At 44.3% G+C, this 20,884-nt stretch overlaps 1 protein-coding gene across 1 annotated transcript; it reads right to left on the bottom strand.

The window, feature by feature from the left end:
• Window positions 1-4,166: 4,166 nt before the first annotated feature.
• Tnfsf4 (TNF superfamily member 4) lies at window positions 4,167-19,847 on the bottom strand. Its single transcript, XM_076872944.1, has 4 exons — window positions 19,695-19,847; window positions 9,845-9,864; window positions 6,012-6,016; window positions 4,167-4,504 (listed from the first exon to the last, which is right to left on the bottom strand). Exons 1-4 carry the CDS (start codon window positions 19,845-19,847, stop codon window positions 4,167-4,169), a joined length of 516 nt encoding a protein of 171 aa, XP_076729059.1.
• Between the last annotated feature and the right edge of the window lie 1,037 nt (window positions 19,848-20,884).

Genomic DNA, 20,884 nt, shown 5'->3' with positions numbered 1-20,884 from the left:
GTTTGGGGAGCCTGGGAGTTGGGGGCAACCTGAGAGTTCACTATGGGGCTGCAATGATAAATAGGACATGTGTGAGTAGTTAGTGGGTAAAGACTGGATGGAGGAAAGTAGGCAGATCCTGGGCTTCTGGATTCAGGAGTGATTGCAATGCCTTTAACCAAAATCATGGTTCAGGAGGAGGGGCTGGGCGAGGAAGACAGCATGCTCGTTGTTGACATGTGAGTGTAGGTACCTTCTGCATTCACGTGAAGTGCCCAGAGACAGTAGCAGTGGGTAAGATCATGGTCTCTGGTGTCAACTGTCTGGTCTTGAATCTGAGTCCCACCACTTAGTAGCTGCAGGCCTTTGGGCAAGTTTAGCTCTCAGAGTTTCAAGTTCTCATATGCAAATTAGGAATCATAATAATTTCTACCCCAAAGAGTTGTTGGGGGGATAGAATTAAATAATGCTTATAAGTGGCTAATCTGATCCTTCCATAGAGTGTGTATTCAGTAAGTGGTATGTTATGATTAACACAAGTGGTGACAATAAGTGTGACACGAGAATGGAAGATACTTGGCAGAAAAGTGGTTTTAGATATCATCAGTGCACGCACTATGGTTTAGGCATAATAATTGATGGCACTGGTAAGTGTTCAGAGCAGAGGTGACAACTCAGATGCCTCAAGCCAGGCAACAAGTGAGTAGAGTGAGTAGATATGAGCACATTTATACATTGTGTGAATGGTGGGGACCCTGGAAATTGGAAACGCTGAATATCCCTGAAGATGGAAGCTTTAGATGGTTACTCTCGTGCCAAAATTGGGGCCTGTTTTGTTTTGGGTTTTGCTCTCCAAAGAAGCAAAAATTTCTCACTATTTAAATGTTGGAAACTAAATTCAGCTTAACAAATAAAAGGCATACAGGGTCAAACTGGGGTTTATTTGTCGCCAGACTATGATCCCTGATGTAGAGAAGGAGGACTGAGAGTTCTGAGGAACTCCAGCACCAAAGGGGTGAACAGAGAAAAAGGAAGGGCAATGAAGACCAGGAAAGGCAGAGGACAGAGAGGAGGGGAGGAAGTGAGGTCATGAAGCCGAGGCAGAGGGGGGCTTCAGGGGGTCACCAACACCATCCAAGGCAGCACAGGGGTCAGCATGGCCAGACTGTGCCCACCACCCACTGCAGTGTGGCCTCTTCCTGAGACAGCAGATATACTTACTACTAGGAAGAGGGGACATGATGCTCAAAGTGATGACCCCACGGTTGGAAATGAGGTGAGAGGTCCTGAGGGAAGGGAGCTGTGCACGGGGGAACTCTTCCTCATCACTGTCTTGGACTGTGACTCTGGGGAGTTCCAGAGATCATCTTTTCAAAAGCAAAAATGGACTTCACCAGCTCAACCGTCCCCTGGACATACTTCTGATGGGTAAAATTGGAGGCAGCTAGGAAACCAGAAAACTCGTCTCATCCTCCCCGCACCAGGAGACTAGTTAACCAGAACTTGGAGAAGAGAAGGAAAAATAATAACTCCAACACTCTAACCAGTACTGGATTCTGAGATCCTTTATTTGTTTTTATGTAAATATCAATACTTTTATTATCTATATTATTAATATCAATATTTATATTCTTTGAGAACAAAGAATGCACAAATACAAAGTTATGACTGAATAGGGGACCTGCCCAGTGTGCTCAAGAAGAAAGTATTGTCTTCCCTAGGATTAGACTATCATAAGCATTCTCTAGATAGAAAGTCACTAGCTGGGCAACAATGGGGATTACCAAGAAGGCAAAAGGAAGATGTTTGGTTTGGCCAGGGCGGGGCAGAGTGGGAGCAGAAATATACTCCATACAGTAAAAGAGAAAGTTACGCCTCTTGAATATAGCAACTAGTATAACGAGCACATTTAATATATGCATTCTCAGCTACATGAGCATAACATTCTAAACTGTTAGACATTACCTTTCCTGTCACTTAACAAGAGGAAAGCAGGATGCAGAAATGAGGAACTATTTGTCCAAGGTCACTTAGCTAGTTAGTAACTAAGTCAAATTTAGAAGTCCTGTCTCCTGACTTGTCACTTAATTCTCTTTCCACAGATCTCTTCCACATCGTGAGTTCAGGGTTAATTATCTCTTTGAAGGATATGACTTGGAGGGCCTGGCACACAGAACAGATTTCGAGGGGTGGCAGTTGCAGGTGAAGCTGGTGCCCAGCAGCAGTATCCCTGTGTGGCTGAAGGAGGCCAGCATGGAAAGAGCTGAGCAGGGGTCCCCACAGGGAGAGGCCCTGGTGTCCAAGACAATCAGCCACAGGACAACAGTGCTCAGCCTGGCCTGTGCACCGCACATTTCTGAGAAACACAGACAAAGATTCCAAACTTTAAAAAGTGGACATATATTTTTTTAAATACTACCTGTAGTCATAAACATTACTTTTTAAAATATCACTTAATTTTGCATAATATAGTCAATGACAAAAGTAAACTATACACAAAACACACATAAGTCTTCTGAGTAGGCAAATACAGCACAGAATATCTTGCTCAGAATAATTAATGTAGCAATTAGCCCAGTTCCTGGGCTAGAGTGGACCCTCCATAAGTGTTTAGCCATGACCGTGACTCCATGAGTTCCCTGCAACCACTCAGAACTTGATTATTCTTACCTTACACACAAGTTGTATAGAATTTTTATTTAGCTTCTTTCTTAATAGCTTGAAGTAGAGGGATAGAATATAGTTGGAAATAGGCACTTATGAAGAAATAGAAAAGCATCAGACAGGAAAAAGCCCAAATGGAACTAAGACCACTTAGTGTCAGGATGACAGCCTTTTGCCTTCCTGGAGGTCCTAGAGGTAACCACGTACTTCACACAGTACAGTTCCTGCAATGACACAGAATCATCCAGAAAGACTTTAGGGTACACTGTATCCCCTATTTAAAACAGCAGGAAAACATTCACTACAATTTTTTAAATTGCCAAAAATTACATTAATAAAAATTTTGGCACAGAGAACTTGCAAATAATCTAGAAATTTGACATAAAAATCACAATGCCATATGCATGGTTCATTATTTCAAGTTCAACGGGGATATGAAGATTTGGTAATGGCCAATTATAGGTCCTTCTGGTTTCATGTGAGATCATATGTAGCACTCAGTACTTCTGGACAGAGATGGTTGTTTTTCACAAGGTATAATTGCTTCTTAGTGCTGTTTGACATAAAACTGCATTTGATTGTAGTATTACTTCATTTTTTGGTCAGGTGTGGGGGAGACCTAGCAATTTTTCTTCTGTGTACACAGCGTGGTGCTGAGGAGGGATCTCAGCATGGCAGGAAGGTGAGGGTGCGCTGCTTTGCTTGTCTATGGCAAAGAGAGTGGTTTCCTCCCCAGACCGTCCCAATCCTTACTGACTTTTACCCTGAGGTCCAGTTTATTGCTCTCCTATGAGATAAAGATAACTCTCACATTATCACACACTCCCTGCAGGGAAAAATCTCTCTTGGTTTCTCTTAACCATTGATTAGATTTTTCACAGCATAATCTTGGGAAGGGAGATTTCTATTACATATGTTTGGAAGTTGGAAAAGCTAAGTGTTAATGAAAAAGGTCCCAGAGTACATGGTATTTCTTAGACAGTTGTCTTCAAGTCCCTCTTGAACTCCTCCAAGGAAGAGGGATGTAAGTAGTATGCAAACGGCCATCAGTTGAACGCTGGAGAGTTCATTTTGATTCCCAGGGATTGGTGAACTCCACTTTTTGCAGACTCATAACCCTCTCTTGGCTCCTCTTCATTTTGACAATGCCATACACATGTCAAATTTCCAGCAAAATGTAGCCAAGTGCCTTTTTCAGTGACTAAAGTTTATTTAAACAGTTGCCTGACCAATTTGTCTGTAAGAAGCATTTGGTTTTTCATTTTCACAAAAGTTCCTAGTGGGCTGAAGGCAATCGTGGGGGATGAGTTGGATGATTTGAAGATGAGGATAAATAAGGTTAATGGGGTACACACAATACATTTTAAATATCCCTGAGTGAGGGGGTAGGGCAGGATCTGCTTCTGCTCACATCCTGTGTGGCTGAGCATGAAGAACTCCACTCACAAGGAAGAATCAGTGTCCTGCCACCCCCAGCTTGGTGTTCGTGCTGGTGCCTGGTTTGGGGTACGGCCATCAGATCCTCAGTGGGCACAGAATCCACCAGGATTTTGGTGGATGAGAATCAATTCCCCACCATTCACTGGGAGGCAGGAGGTATTGTGAGCACTCAGGTTCAGGTACACTTTGTCTTTGAAAGCCAAAGAGACCACGGTGATGAAGTTGACCTTCTTGTTGGTGCTCTGGATGGAGATTGGATTGTGACCCTTCCGAAAGTAAAGGCTGACATTGACCTCCTGGGAGAAGTAGCCCTTCAGGGAGATGAGATAAAACCCATCACAGTTGATGATGACTGAGCTGTTTTCCACCTTCATGGTCTCAGCCTTTTCTGGTATAATGCGGAAAAATTTCTTCTCACACCCTGAAAAGGGCAGGGCTAGGATAAAAAATAGAGATACTTAAGTACTACATTAGGCAACAACCTTCCAATACAACTAAAATCAAGTGAAGAGAAAGTGAAGGAAGACAGATATTTTTAAAGAGTGGAAGCAAGCACTGTGTTTCTACCCATGGGTTGGAATCCCCTTCCCCTGTGGAATGCAAGTAGAGGCAGAGCTGATCCCAGGTGCAGAGAAGAGTCTCAGATGGGGCTGGGATTCCTGAGTTGAGGGACTATAGAAATTGTCATGGCTGACCTACTGCAGAAAAGGTGGCTTTGAGGTTTCCCAGATTTTTCAAAATGCATGGAGCTTGCAGCTTCAGTCCTTCCTTCCTTGCTCAGGGGACAGACTATCGCACAGAGTGGCAGTGGTGCCCCTTGCCTTGGTCTTGCACACCTCTTCCTAGCTTCACTCAAAGCAATTGCTTTTAATAGTTCCCTAGCCTCTCCCCACTGCCTGTGGGCATCAGACTTACTGACAGCGTTTACCCCTGGCTTTGCCAGCAGCCAGTGAGGTTAGTCTGCAACTAAGCACAGGAAGCCAGTGCAGTCAAGGCTGGCTCAGTTCGATGCAGGCTGAAGAGCTCCAGGACTCAGACTTGCTTCTCCCTTCCCCTTCCTATTGCTAATTTTTCCTGGAAGGTGACTTGGGAAGAGTTGTTGCCATACAAGAAAGAAAAGGAGGAGAAGGAGGAGGAATAGGAGCAGGAGAAGCTTTGGTAGTTTGTGTATGGGGCAATTCTAAGTGCAAACCAAAAAGCCTAAATTTGTTTTATTCCACGTCAGCCCAACAGCATGATGAATGGCCAGGCAACTACATCGTGGACACCTATTCTGGAGGATGTTCTTTAGTGATGGGAAAAAACATGCCTCCACTGCTGGCCACAATTTGGTTATTCTTGCCTTATATCAGTCCCAAGGGGCATACTTTGAATTGAAATCAACACCACTTATAGAGAGCAAAAGGTACTTCCCTTCAGCCTCAGAGAACTTAACAAGCCAATGAATTAATATAGAAACCAGTGGGGGTTGACTGTAATCATGGTGCTCTCCTGATAGTCAAAATATCAGGGCCTTCCCCAACTCTCATTAAGGTAAAATCTTGTCCCAGAATAGAGCCAGCAAATGATGTGTCCTAAGGTCAGACAGACTTGTAAAAGGTAAAGCCTTTGTCTCCTTAGCTGAAGCATGAGAATTATTCGCCCTCAAGGGTCCCTGGAGGATCAAGTGAGGCCCGTGAAGTACAGAGACAAGTATGGATGTGGTGGCCAACCACCCCTCCCTGCTTCTTATGCACCTCTGTGTCCCTAATGAAAATCATATTCAGGTCCCAACAATCCTGGGATGTCACACTTCCCCAAGGAAAAGGATAGATCTTGTGAGGAAATTAAGAGGCTAAAGAGAAGATCCTTTCAAAAATATAGATCAGTTAAACTTTTGACAATACTTACCATTAAATTGTATTCTAATACTTTGAATTGAAGGATACTGCACCTAAGGGATGAAAAAGGATATATTTTAGGGGGGTAAAAAAGGCATCAGAGCCGAATGAAACAGAAACCCAGGAGCCTGTGGAGGGAAAGGCTTAACAAAGACTCGGTTTTTTTCTGTGAGGTTTAGAGTTGGATTTTCTGCCTGTCTCTTGCTTTTCTAAATTTCTTAAGAGAAGTCAGGGTTACTCTGCTCTTTCATGCCAGCCTTTGAGGTCTGTTCTCATTTCTGCCAAGCTGCTCTTTGGTGCACTGTTTTGGCTCACTGAGGCCCCAACTTCCCCTTTTAGATAACAGTACACTTACTAGTTCTCTTGTTAAGAAACCCATTCACAGAGAGTCCCTCATGGAGAAGTCTGTGACCAATCAATCCATCATGACCACAGATTCCCAGAACCTGCTGGGAGCAAGTTCTGGAAACTTCTTGTATGCTTTTCTTCCACTATAACACAGGAATCAGCACATCGTGTTTGCAGGGGACACAGGCAATAAAATCTATTTTAATCCTTTAGAGTTCAATAGAATTAAATATAGCTTTTATTTTTTTAAACATTGCATCTTTTCCTTTTCTTCAACAGAGTGAAAAACCTAATGTGAACCATATCCACCTTCAGTGGCAAGAAAACAAGTGAAACCATGAGAAGAGGAAGCTTGGTAGATGGAGTAAATGTCCACAGTCATTTGGTGGTTACAAAACAAAAGCCCAATAGAGAGCAAATCAAAAGTCTGTTAAGTGAAACCGTCAAAGGACAGAATCATACAGGAAGTATAGTGCCATGTGCAATGGGAAAGTAATATCACTTCTATGGGCATTGAAGGTATCCGGAAAAATGTAGGAGAAACTGGTGGCAAATGTTCCCTCTGGAGAAGGGAACTGGAAGCCTGAGGCCAGAGGTAGTAGGGACCCTTGCTCTTTATTTTCCTTCCTAAATTTCATACCATATGGTTGTATTTCCTACTAGAAGAGGAAAAGGAAGGCCTGTGTCCTGCCAAGACAGCAGCTCTTCCCACAAGGTTATTTCTGGCAGGGTGTCCTGATCGAAGGTGTGGGAGACATTTGTTTTCATGCCCTGGGCAGTGGTACCCTGCTTCCCACTCTCCTGGCAGACTGCGGCCTAGTTGAGAGGCTTCCAGTGGGGACTCCCCGCACAGATGAGGAACTTCCTTTAAGCACAATCACTTGCCTCCCCCAGCTGAAACCAACAGGCAGCCAGGGAGGAGGGGCTGGGCCTCAGCACCAGTTTTAGTTCATTACTAAGCTGTGGAGAGAGCGGCTGACCTGGTGGAAGTGGGAGTCTTTGGCTCCCTCCCCTCTGTGTGCTGTTGTGACTGCTGAATTAGACTCCCTGGGTTCACAGTGCTCCCCGCTGCTCTCTGCCTAGTGTGTGCCAGCTGCATGGTCATGTGTTAGGGCCAGAAGTGGCCTGTGACACAAGGAGCATGAGGCTCAGCGTGCAGCACCTGGGTTCAGGGCAGGTTCTGGGTCATTCTAGGCTAGTTTTATAAGGCTTATAGGTGTCAGTTTGTCATCTTTAAAGGTCACTAGAAGATTGTGGGCACCACTCAGTTCTCACGATTTTAAAAGTTGCAATTCTATGTCAATTTTAATTTTAAAAAACATGAAACTTCCTCATTCACAAATTTACTCCAAGCTTTCTGATCTCAAAGCCCTTGTGATTTTTTTTTTAATGGACATTGCAAAAGTCTCCTAAAGGTTCTCGAAAACCAAAGAAATTTCCCGGCTTTTGAAGTGCCCTGATGTTACGTGGTGCTAGTGACCAAGAGGACATCCTCGGGGACTGAGAAGCTGAAGAGGCCGCAAGGAAAGCACATGTGACTGCCCCCTTGGGTTTATCTACTGGAACTCCAGACTCTGACATCCTGTCCCCTCTCCTGAGAAGGTCACCAAGGGGTACCATTTGCATATTCTCAGAAGTCTCTAACAAGCATCAAAACCAACAGTTCAGACAAGTTGTAAGGTAGAAAAAGGAGCCCCCTCCCCTTCCTCCCTGCACATCCTCCATCTCTCTCTGTGACCTGCACTGGTGGTCCCACTACCCATTGTCATCACACACTGCCCAAGTCAGTGCCCTCTGCAGCCTGGCTCCAGTCTCCTTGTCTTATGAGCTTTCTGTGTCTTATGATCAAGCCACTGAATCACTCTGATCTCCTTGCCCTTGGATAGAGAGCCCAGTGGGGTAGGACAAAGAGTGTATGCAGTTGAGTCAAATTCACTTCAATTATGACTTCTCTAGCTTTGCAAATTTGGAAAAGATATACACCATTTCTTAGCATTGGCTTTCACGTATGGGAAAAGAAGTCATAATGCCATTACTGGAATGTTCTAGGAGATCACTGTTAGGTTTAAATAGAATAACTTATATCCAGCAGCTTTCCTGGCTCATGATAAACATTGAAAAAATACTTGCTATCTTGTTCTCTCTTCCAAAACAATCCTTTCACCTATCTCTGCTCATCAAAATCTAACACCTGCAGACCTACATCAAATCCTTGTTTTTGGTATCTGTATTCCCATACCAAGTATTTAAAACCACCTTATTCATACAGATGTTTATAGAAGCTTTATTCATAACTGTCCAAACTTGGATATAGCCAGATGTCCTACAGGAAGTGAATGGATAGGGCTGATGTTGCAGCTCAGTGGTAGAGTGCTTGCCTAGTATCAATGAGGCACTGGGTTGGATCCTCAGCACCACATAAAAATAAATAAACAAAATAAAGCCATTGTGTCCATCTACAGCTTTAAAAAAATTTTTAAAAATAAGTGAATGGATAAACTGGAACAGTCAGAGACAGAAATGTTATTTTCAGCACTAGAAAGAAATGAGCTTTCAGGCCATGAAAGACATGGAGGAATCTTAAATCTGTATCACTGTGTGAAAGAAGCCAATCTGAGAAGGCTGTATACTGTATGATTCCAAGGATATGCCATTCACAAAACTATGGAAACTAAAAGATCCCTGGTTTCCCAAGATTAGGAGCTAGGGAGGCACAAATGGGTAGAGCATAGAGATTTTTAGGGCAGATTTCATTCTGTATGAAACTATAATGATGGGTATATATCATATACCCAAACTCCCAGAATACAGAAAGCACAACCCCAAGAGTGGACCCTAATGTTACAGAAAAAAAATCACTCTATTGACTTATAGTATCACTAGCCGGTATAAGTTTCATCTCTCCTTCTGAACATATTTAGCTGTGTGATCTGGGGAAAACTGCATTTACCTTGCCTATTTTTACTTTCTTCATCTGCAAATAGAAACAGTAAAGATCCATTGTCTCAGAAGATTGTCATGAAGATTAAATGAGCTTCAAATATGTGAATGCCCAGCACCTGGCACGGAATATTGTAAGGAGTTAAGAAATGTCACCTGTTATTTCAGAATATCCAGAAGTGTTCCTCAACCAATCCCAGCTTTTTCTGTATATTTGAGGTTAGCAAAATCATGACTTGGGCTCTGATTAGGCATTACTGTCCTGGCAAGGGGCAGCAAGCTCATGAAAAGTGTAAACCACTGTAAGCTGGTGAGAGAAGTGTCACAAGTAGACCCTTCCTGGCTCTTCGACCTGTGAGTGCTGGGCTGTCCGAGAAGCTAGATGGAAGAGTCTGGTGTCGGTATTTATCTAGCAGCCTCTACTCTATTCACAAGAAAGTGATAATTTGTTTAAAGAGCTCATCTTTGAGAGTGTGAGCCTCCGAGTCTGACTCACTAGGATGTGGCTTGGGGCTGTTGATCTTATACTCATTTGTCATTTTTCTGGTAGAGGGATGCCATCAAATATGAAACCAGGAAGTGGGCTCTGTTACCGGGCCACCATGTCAATATCCTGGGGGAGAGGGGTTGAGGTGTGAGTCAGCAGAGGACAGTGGAGGAAACAGTGGCTCCTACCCTACCCCACCACCTCCCCTGGGATGGACCAGTTCCTACCCTCTCCTTGGGCTTTGTGTTTAATCAGAGGAGACCTGAGAGGTCCTAAAAACACTACCCCACAGGCTTGCAGATATGTCTCAAGGTCCCTCCAAAGAGGACAGTGGAACTTTCCACTCTCACCAGGATGAGCGCATAGACTCCCATCCTGGTGGATGTAGTGGACACTCCACAAAACAGCCTGTAACAAAGGGACGGGTCCCACTTTGGATGGAGGAAGTTCAGAATCCCACCCAGAGAAAGGAATAGAAGTTCTTTGATCAAGGAGTCTTCCATATTCAAGTAAAACTATCCCCAAAGTTACACTTTTAGAGACAAAGATATGTGGCTTTGAAAACATTGCTGAACCAACAGTTTACTGGGATGCAGTAAGCCCAGAGAGAAGCCATGTTAATTGCCATCCAAAGCCACCTGTCTCCATGCCTACCCCTGACCATCACTGTCAGCACCTTTCCCTGCAGCTTCACCTTTAACCTCCACCTTCCCCCCACACACACACACAGACAGGTTGGGTGACATACTAATAACCTGCTCCCACCATTTCCCTCTTTCTCAAGTCTGAGTAATAGCTACACGTGTCTCCCCTCAGAGAGACATTCCTCCTCTCTCAGGGAACATGAACCATGGTTTCATTATCCCTGATACTTGACAAATGATAGTTCCCAAGAGTGAGAACAGATATTCTGATAAATATCAAAATCATTCAGAGACATCCTTGGAACATAAATCTCTGCAAATTATGTAATTGACCTAATGCATTACCTCTTTATGTCCTCCATAAGATTTTCTTATACCTGAGTTTCCCACTCCACCTTGACCAGGGAAGTCCCTGAAGTTCACCAAAACATTCCTGAGCCTCCCTTCCTCACCTCAAGGATCAAGGCTCACACCAGCTTAGTGTCTAGGAAATGAAGGGCAGGTTTCCAGTGTGCCCACTGTATTAGCACACCTCCTACCACACTTCAGAAGTGATGACACTCGGTAAATAAGCATTTGCTGACCACAGGGGAATTTAGCCAGGCACTGCAGGATCACATAATATCTGGCAGGGTTTTTGAAACTGCCCTATTTATCTTCAAGTACAAGGGGGGGAGGACAGAGTTATTATAAAGTCAATACCTTTCTACTTGAGATCACTCATTCCCGTCTCATTGCATTATGAAAGGAGAAATTATCACCTTAAGAAGGCAAGCTCGGGCTGGGGGTGTGGCTCAAGTGGTTGCGCACTCGCCTGGCATGCGCGAGGCGCTGGATTCGAACCTCAGCATCACATAAAATAAAATAAAGATGTGTCCACCGAAAACTAAAAAGTAAATATTAAAAAAATTCTCTCTCTCTCTCTCTCTCTCTCTCTCTCTCTCTCTCTCTCTCTCTCTCTTAAAAAAAAAAAAGAAGAAGAAGAAGAAGAAGAAGAAGAAGGCAAGTTCTGAGGGCGGACGGGGCATTGGGCTGACAGGAGGGAGTCCTGGGTTCTGTTGGTGACCTAGAACAAGTCCCTTCCCTTGCTCATCCCACATCCCCATCCAGTGTCCACTCTCCAGTTAAATAAAGTACCCAAGGACATTTCCAACTCAGAAATTAGGCAAATCCCATATTCAAAAGGTGAATCTCAAGAGACTGAACAGAAGATCTCTTCACCACAACCGACCTCTGCATGACACGAACCACAGGCCTCCTCCCAGGGGGCTCCTGGGGCAGCTGCAGGACATGGAGGTCATGCCTAGTGGTGTGTGCAGTGAAGCACCTGGCCCCCAGGCATGCTCTGACATAGATCAAGACCGTGGCTAGCAGAGTTATCACAGCAGAGCCGCGGGATGAGAGGGTGGTGGCAAGGATGGCCACAGCGTTTCAAGCTAAAGCTCTCCAGTAATTAAGGGAAGAGAAGCCCAAGGCCGAGGGCCAGAGGAAGGGTGCTCACAGACCTGCAGTTGAGAAACTGGGTGTTGGAGCTGGCAGGAGCTTTGATGAGACTTGTCACTGAAGAACTCTACCCTACTTGCCTGCCAGCGCTTACCCCACTCCTCCTACTGCTTATTTAACTGCCTTCTTTTCCCCCAAAGGTACAAACTCTGGAAGGACAAGATGACCCCATCTCGCGTCCTCGCTGTGTTCTCAGTGCCTGACTCGTGACTGATGATCCAAACTTCGTTGAAGAGGTACATGAATGAATGACTTTCAGTGGGCTAGTGTCCCCAGAATTCAGGTCCACCTAGAATTCAGAATGTGACCTTATTTGAAAATAGAATACTTATGAATGTAATTAGTCAATGTTATGGTTTAGGAATTAGATATATCCCCAAAGCTCATGTGTGAGACAATGCAAGAAGGTATGGAGGTGAAATGATCGGGACATGAGAGCCGTAACCCGAGTCCCCTGATGAGGACTGACTGATGGTAACTGCGGGCAGGTGGGGTGTGGCTGGAGGAGGCAGGTCTTTGGGAGCATGACTTTGGGGTACGTATTTGGTCTCTGGTGAGTGGAACAGCCTCTCTGCTTCCTCATTATCAAGTCCTGAGCTTCTTTCCTTCACCACACTCTTCTGCCATGATGTTCTGCCTCACCTCAGGCAGGCCAAGAGCAATGGAGTTGGCCATCTATGGACTGAGACCTTGAAAGCCATAAGTCCCCCCAAAACCTCTTCCTCTGCTAATTGTTCTTGTCAGGTCTTTTGGTTACAGCAGCAAAAAAAGCTGATTGAAACATGAGGTTGGGAGTCAGGGTGGATCCTAAGTCCAACCTGACGAGTATCCCTAATAGAAGAGGAGCAGACACACAGGGTCCACACAGGGGAGAGATCCATGGAGGATGGAGTAGAGCTTAGGGTGCTGCAGCTACAAGTCAAAGAACAGAGGCTGGGAAGAAGCCAGGAAGGTTCTTCCCCAGGCAGTGAGGGGGCATGGCCCTTCCAACACTTGGATTTTGGATTTCTACCCTCCCCGGCTGTGAGAGAGCTACTGTGTTAAGTCCCACACACTGTGATGATCCTTACAGAAGCCATAGGAAATCACTGCGGGGTTGAGTGGGTATTTGGATACAATATAATAATCATACTACCCCGTTAAAGTAAGTAGAGACCGGATAATACAGTCCCCTTACTGTTTAAAAAAAAGAAAAAGATGAAAGCAAACATGGGCACACTTCAATCATTTTATAAAAACATGCTATAAGGTATATGTAATTGTTAAAGCTTCATTAATCATGTTACTGACATTTGTGTAAGTACTTTTAAATCCCTATTTAAAAAGAGTCTTTTTTCCTTTTGTGATATTGCCTAAATCCTCTATTTTTCTTCAAAAGCAACAATGTCAGGGGAAAAAAAGAATTTATTTATTTATTTGTTTATTTATTTAAAGAAAATGAATCTTTAAAAGAGCCAACCAACATCCTTAAAGCTCAGAGTCATGGAGTCATGATCAAGGAGTTTAGACCTGGCCTTGATTTCTAACCCTGACCCAGTCTGTCTCTATGCCTCAAACTCTCCCAGCATAAGACAGCAAACAGATATCTGTCCTCTCTGCCTCCACGGTCAAAATAAAGAAGTGAGGACAGAAGTAGGAAAAGCTCTGCCAACATGAGTAGCTGTCACTGCAAGGAGTGCCTCCAGGCCCTGCCCCCCACGCCCCCACCCCACCCCCACCCCACCCCAGAAGAGCTTTGAGAGCCAGCCCTCTTTAGGCCAGAACAAGGGCTAGATTAAAGGCAGTAGGGGCTTGGAAACCAAAATCATTAAGCACTCAACGCCCATAATTCAAAATACATTTTATATTACTAAACAATAAAAGACATTTTACAATTTATAACTCAACAAGGGTCTTAAAATTTATTTGGTGCCTTTTTAAATGTCTCTTTACAATCTCTTGTAATATCATTGTCAGGCCCTCCTGATCTTCACCTGCTTCGTTGGCTTTCTAGGCTCTGACTCCGGCTGCCTGTAGGAAAGCCCGGTGCCAAGCACACGTCACTTAAGCTCCCAGCAGCCCTCAATCGGCACCTGTAAGATACAGTATTTAAGGACTGAAGGTTTCCCATCCTCAAGTTCTTATTAAATAAGCAAGGGAAGAATTAAAGAGGGACTCTTTCTATCAGCCAGCATGTTTTCTTAAATAGTGCTTGTATGTCACCAGAGCTAGATAAATGTATACAAATCAACACACCTGCCGTGTATTTCCAAATGAAACTTCTGAAAAAAAAATTTTTAGTTATGCCAACCATATCCTCAGTGTTTATAGCACTGTGAACCAGATCACATGTCTCTTGTAAATACAATTTTCTGCTGGATTTGGCAGCCAAGTCCTTGGAGAATTGCAGGAAGTATTAAAGTGAAGGGTAACGGAATCTGCCAGGCCCGGGTGCTCCAAGTGTGTGATTTTAGATCTCTGGACCACTTTCAACCAGTCACTGAACCTCATAACCCCAGCATGGGGACCGTGATAACCACCTTGGCATTCCCAAAGCTCACAGCGGCCACATTCCAAGGCTGGAAATCATTAAACTGGTTGGTGTTCGGGACTTTACCCAGGGACTCAAAGCTAAAAGTCTGGAATGAACCAGAGTCTTCTGGTTCCTGGTCCAGTGTATCTTTACACTCAATGAGTCTCCCTAAAATCTGAGGTGTTTTGTATTTTTACGTAAGAAAGTGTTTTAGTCTCTTCATTTGAAAAGATGTGGCTCTCGAAAGCACGGGGAACTACAAACAGAATAGAAGGCATGGGACGGTGGAGAGTTCAGTTTCAGTCCAGCTCTACCCTGAGCTTCATCTGTGACTGTGGGGAAATAACCTTGCCCCTTCCCAACTCAGGTTTTGGTCCTCTTGTTTTTCTGTCTCTCATTTAATAGTAATAACAACACTGTGACCACACGACTCCAAAGGATTAATGGTCATTTTCCATAAATGAAGAGTCCCCGAATGGGGGGAAGCTGCAGGCCCTCCGACAGCGAAGGGCACAAGGCAGTTAACAGAAACAGAACTGGAAGGACAGGGGCCGGCCCCTTGGCAGGGTAGGTCTGCTCAGTACCAGTAGCCAGGGGTGAGGTCAAAGCAGAGAAGAGGAAGATGACATCCCTAGATCAGAACCAAGAGCCTCTTTGCTCACTTCCCAGTTCTCCTCTGTGGTGTGTCCCCTGTGACACTCTCCAGCATAATCCCCATCCAAATGATTCCATCCTGTTTTGAGTACTTGGGTCAGAACTTCTAAATTTTAGAAAATACCATCACCTTGTAAACAGTGAACACTACTAGTCCCCCTGGAGTTGTTCACCCTCCTCGACACAGATGAGCACTTGACTTCCTCAGAAAACAGTTTTCGTCTCAATTCCAGGAGAAGGCAGGCCGACCCTAACACGCGGGATGGTTCGTTTTACTGTGGTGCCCCCTAGTGCCAGAAGACATCAGACTCACCTTCTATATTTACCAGTAAGTGGACCACATGAAAGAAGCAAAATTTCTCCAAAAGCAAGGATTTTCGTAATTGTTCCTACATTTTCTTTGGCATAGAAGAGAATAAAGTGCGTTCACTTAGGGCGGTTCACGAGATTCCGAATGGCTAGGCCATTCTGAGCAACTTGCTGCTCCTGCCTAGAAAGCCTGCCGCCTCCTGCCTGCCCACCCTGTGCCTCTCACCTGCGGACTTCTGCTCCTCCTTCCAACATCAGCTGAAGCATCCTCTACCCCCAGTGTTCCTGGGTGGGTCCCTCCTCCCTCCTCTGTTCTTCCCGTTGTCCCTTGAGTATGACTCCAGATGTCTGACACTCCTGGCCCCAACTTGAATCTTAACTATCCTGTCAAAGAGTTCAAAAACCTTCTCCGATGAGTTTGTCTCCAAAGCCTCAAACAGCACCTGGTACAAGTGAACAGTTGGTGGGATGAGTTTGAGAAAAGGTACCTTAAATAATAATAGGAGGAACCCTAGCACAGGAGTGAGGAGTTTGGGTTAATTAACTAGTTTAGTGATCATGAGCAATTCACCTACTCTCTCTGGGTTTCTGGGGGGTTGTTTGTTTGTTTGTTTTTGTTTGTTTGTTTTATCTGTAAATAGACTATATCTAATACCTGCTCAAATAGCTAATGATTCTGTGCCTTTTCATTAATACCTCCCTTAAGAATCTCAAAATACTTTATGATGAATCAGCTTGCCACTTCTGGTTTGTTTGTTTGTTTGTTTGTTTTAATTCTCAAAGAGCTGCTTATGAAGAGCAAGTTAAATTTACATTCAAAATTATTTCATTTACATGTCTGTCCTAAAAAAAGGATTTCTAAAAAAAAATGTTAGATTACATGCAGCTATTTAAACTGAGCTAAACTAAGACACGGTTTTTAAGGGAAATTCTTCTTTCTCTTCTTAAATGATACAAAGAAAGGTGGAAGTTATAGCCTGAAACTTCATTAAGAAACTGTGAATTTTAATTCTGACTCTGACTGATTCAGAATTGTCTGACTTATGTTCAAGAACCTCTGTTTCTGTTTCTCCAGTAAAAACAAATGATAAGACTGTCGACCTTTGACAGTAGAATTTGCTAAGGAATTATAACTAAATGTACCTGCACTTGAAATGAACTTTGAAAAGTGACAAATATTTGAAGAGGCAAGCTACATCATCCCTGGAACACTCAGACAAAATTCACCAAAGCTTCTCATAGGCCAGCTTTTTTTCTGCCCCGACCCCAGCTGAAGTTCCAGGTAAGACTAGAAGCCTGACTTTTAAGTGGCAGCCCCAGTATGATCTCCAATGTGTGATTGTTTTGGTGACAGAGCATTCAGTTTTATAACTTGTGGGTCTTCCTCTAAGGCCTTCACTTATTTCTTCTTTCTAAACCAGGTATTTACCTACTCAGAATAGGCTATTTAGATAAGTACAGGGAATATAAATTAAGGGTAGAAAAGTGTATTCTTGCTGATTTTATTTTCCCCAGTCCCTTCCTAAGAGCCAGGAAATCTCTAAGCTCAGACACAAAAATCTGTTAACTCAAGCTTTGTATTTCTCAAATTCTCACGCCCATTCTATGAATGTAATCAACATACTCAGGATATTAAGCTACAGAGGTCTTACTGATCTTCCAGCCCTACTTCCTCTGCTACAGGTGAGAAGATCAAGGCCCCAAAAGGGAAGTGAGCTGTGAGGAGTGGGTAAGGCAAGAGGGATCTTTGTTCCGGCATCTCAAAAACAACAAGTTCTGCTTTTCATGTGTGTAAATAAAATTTAACCCAGAGATGAGAAACGGATCGCTAAATAAAGTTGATTGAAGGGGAGGGTGACTGCCAAGTGGAGTTGGAAGCTGTGTCTGTATTTCTACAGAGCCATGCGTAGGCAATGATTTTCTAAGGCTAAAAATCAAATATAAGAAATCAGGGGGAAAGTACAATTGTTTTCCAAATATTTTTCTCCTGCAATTGAAGAAGAGATCCAATTTAACTGGGTGAATGAGGAGCATTTCAGCCTCAGTTGGCCTCCAATGCACACAGCACACCCCTGGAGCAGTGTGTCTCAGGAAAGAGAGGTGTGGTCTGCATCCCACCACCACCTACCCGGCTCCCAGCCAGAAGGCCAGACATCCATGTGGGGTTTTAAAAGGTTATCAGTCTGTAACACTTTTCTTAGGGCTACTCTACAACTCTCTCTCTCTCTCTCTCTCTCTCTCTCTCTCTCTCTCTCTCTCCCCTACCCCTTCCCCCCCCCCCAGCAGCCATTGCTGCTGCCACCAACACTATTCCAACAAGTTCCAGGCAAAACCCACACAACCTGTCTATGCTCTCCTCCCCATGCTGACGTATATGAGATTAAATGTAAGAACCCATTGCGCTGTCCCAAGTCCTTTAACAGTTTTAAAAAATAAAATAAAAATAAATCACACTAACTAAAACAGTCTAGCTAGAAAAATGGAAGAAGAAATTTAAGTCAATGTTACGTGAAGAATTTCAAATATCTGAGCGAAAAAAGGGTAAAAAATATCTCTATTCAGAATATTTGGGATACTGTTTCTTGAGCAAACAACTCATACCACCTACGCAGTTGCTTCCATTTCTACCCCAGAACTATGGAAGCTACTTCTCTCACAGAGCTGCTCACCTGAGACCCAGTGGCCTGGAAACCAGCTGTCAGTCTGCTTCCCAGTTCTGACACAGAGCTGCTGAGTGGCTTATAAATAGGGCCTCTCTTCTTCTCAGGGTTCCCAGGGCGTTGACAGTTCCAGGTGGCCCCAGACCCAGCAGGCTCGACATGTATGCTTCACCTTGATGTCCCCTGCCCAGAGCCCTGGTACAACTGGCCAGCCTTGCCTGGGCCACACGTCCTGTCTTCACCATGCCACAGAGTAAGGAAACGCAGAGCTCTGCGGTGGTTTAAAAAGCACTCGGGGCTCCCAGACCTGGTGAATGCACTCAGTGGTTCTATTTTTAGCTACCCTGTTTGCTTTCTTCTCAGAAGAGCCTAATTCCGGTCTGTGTCTTGGGTGCCCTGCCATGGACACACTCTCTCCCCAAAGCACCTACTTTAATTTCCCCCCGAGGGCTGTGCACGTAGAAGTGAATGTGGGGTGGGGTGGGGTGGGGGGAGAACAGGTGTGCTGGCTGTGTCACACCAGCCACAATTCTAGAATTTGAAGTCACGAGCCCTCTCCGTGGTTCAGCAGTCATCAACTCACATGCTCCCACCGACCACTGAAAATCCCCGTTTCCTGTGGGCAGAGACAAGCCCGGGCATTTTCTGGGACTACTCGTCCTGCTTTAATGTGTGGCAGCCAGCCTCTGACATGGCCATCAACAGGCAGGTCCCTCACTGTCACATATAACTATAATGCACTAATAAGCCAAATAAATTAGAAAAGATTCCTATTGTCTGCCCTTCACCGGGAAGACTTTCACAACCCAAAGCAACCATCCAGGGAAATAAGAATTGTCAGGCCAGCCCCACAAAGGAAGCTGGGGAGACTCTAGGCTTCACACCTGCCATGAAGAACACTCTTAAAGACCTAATAATATTTGTATATCTGAATAAATAAATAAGAAAAAAATGATGTGACCCAAGGGAGCATGGAATGAGAGTAAAGAGCGGGGAATGGAAGAGGGTGTCAAGTGAGGAGGATGCTGAGGACCCCCACTCATGATGTGCTCCACCAAGTGGGAAAAGACGAAGCCGTGTCTCCGCAGAGACAGACTGGGAGGAACAACACTGGATCTGATCTTTGGGATGAATGTGTGGGCACACAGGCAGACACACATGCATGCATGCATTGCTGCCCTTAAAATGCAAGGTCAGCTGTTTAAAAGATCTTAATATGGATACCTTCAGCATGTTTTAAAAAGCAAATCGATGGAGTGCCTGCAGAATTCATGACTATGATAGAAAAGTAGAACTGGTCTCTTTCTTCTTTCTTTTTACATCAATTCCCTCATCAGACACATTTTTATCAGGATGGGTAAACCAAGTGTGGAAATCAGTGACTCAGCTTCAAAGTGACAGCTCATGCAGGAAGACTAGGATCCTTGCACTGCAGAGAAAGGAAAAAACCTAGAAGTGGTGCCTCTGCCCCATCTCCACTGTGCCCTACCCCTGCCACCGCTAAAAGGAAGGAAGGAAGGAAAGGAAGGCAGGGGGTGTCTGACCACACCTTACGATCACTTGGTGGTGAGGGGACACAACAATTTTGGCATCAGATTATTTCCAAGTAACTGCTGCGACTGCAGCTGCCACCAGCAGTGCCGAAGGGGGAAAACGCCTGGTGGCGCATCTTACCTGAGGAGCAGAGCGGTACAGGCAGATGAAGGTGAGGCACAGGAACAGCCCCAGCCCCTGGGCCACAAAGGCCACCAGCAATAGCTTGTTCCTCTGGCATCTTGACCGTAGTGTGTTTCCTACACTCTCATCCAGGGGTGGAACCCCTTCCATCTCCACAATCTGGAAGCAGGGAGGATGCAGATGTGGCCAAGAGGAACTGGGGGAAGACTGGCGCCTTCCCCACAAAGGAGGAGAAGAAGGCCACAGAAAGCTCTCGCTCAGAAGATAGACCCCGGTCCCAGGGCCAGAGAGGAAAGGTGATTGAAAGAGCAGAGCGGACTCGCTCAGTTTTAACTTTGCAACTTTGCAAGCAGGCGGGGGAACTTCTTTGTGACTAATCTGAATTTCCCCTTTACTTTCTTTCTTTTTTTTTTTTTTCCTCAGGCTAACAGGGAGTTGTTTTTGTGGCATTCCAGTTCTGATTTGAGTGACTGTGAAATGACAGTCATAGAAGTGTGCTATTTTCTTAATTTCTCATTGCACTAGTTACCAATTTGTGGGTCACTTGATAAAGATAAAGATCATCATCCGTTGATACAGGAGCTCACAGATCCCTTCCTCAAGGTGTCTTAAATCATATGAAAGACTTAAGGAAAATGTTAGGCCAAGATACTTCTCTCTATTATGTAACAGAACACTGAGCCCATTTTAGGGATTCAGAGAAAAAGCACCCACAGAACATTCTTGAAATGAAAAAGACAACAAAGAAAATAGGAAGGTGGATCAGATAGAAATAAAAGAGGAAGACCCTTCAGTTAAGTAGACCAATACATTAAAATAAAGAAGTCAGCATTTATTGAGCATCTATGTGGTGTCAGATACTGTGTTGGATGATCCTGTCATTTTTTTTCTTACTATGTCCTTTCAGGCAAATTCAATAGACATAGTTAATTTTTTGCATACCAGAAAAGAAGCAGAAGCATATCCTGGGTTTTTTCCCTCCCTCCACTTTGTATTTCCCATATGTCATTTTTGCATGAGGGAACAAAAGTATAGATTCAAATTACCCTTTAAGGTTATTTCATTTTTTAGGCTATGGTTAGACTCAGAACTTGGAAAGTAAAAATATCCTAGCAATAGACTCCTCTTAGCCTTTATCGCTAAAATAGACAGTGAAATGAAATAAGCAATAAAATTATGTCATATTG

Source organism: Callospermophilus lateralis, chromosome 13 (genome assembly GCF_048772815.1).
Source record: "Callospermophilus lateralis isolate mCalLat2 chromosome 13, mCalLat2.hap1, whole genome shotgun sequence".
NCBI classification, from domain to species: Eukaryota; Metazoa; Chordata; class Mammalia; order Rodentia; family Sciuridae; genus Callospermophilus; species Callospermophilus lateralis.
The sequence above is the reverse complement of the archived record's forward strand: the minus strand, read 5'-3'. Positions and strand labels throughout refer to the sequence as shown.

Coding starts and splice junctions, on each gene's coding strand:
- Tnfsf4 (XM_076872944.1), bottom strand. CDS start 19,847: ATGGAAGGGGTTCCACCCCTGGATGAGAGTGTAGGAAACACACTACGG. Junction 9,865..19,694: donor TGTACCGCTCTGCTCCTCAG/GTAAGATGCGCC, acceptor CCTCTCCCCCAG/GATATTGACATGGTGGCCCG.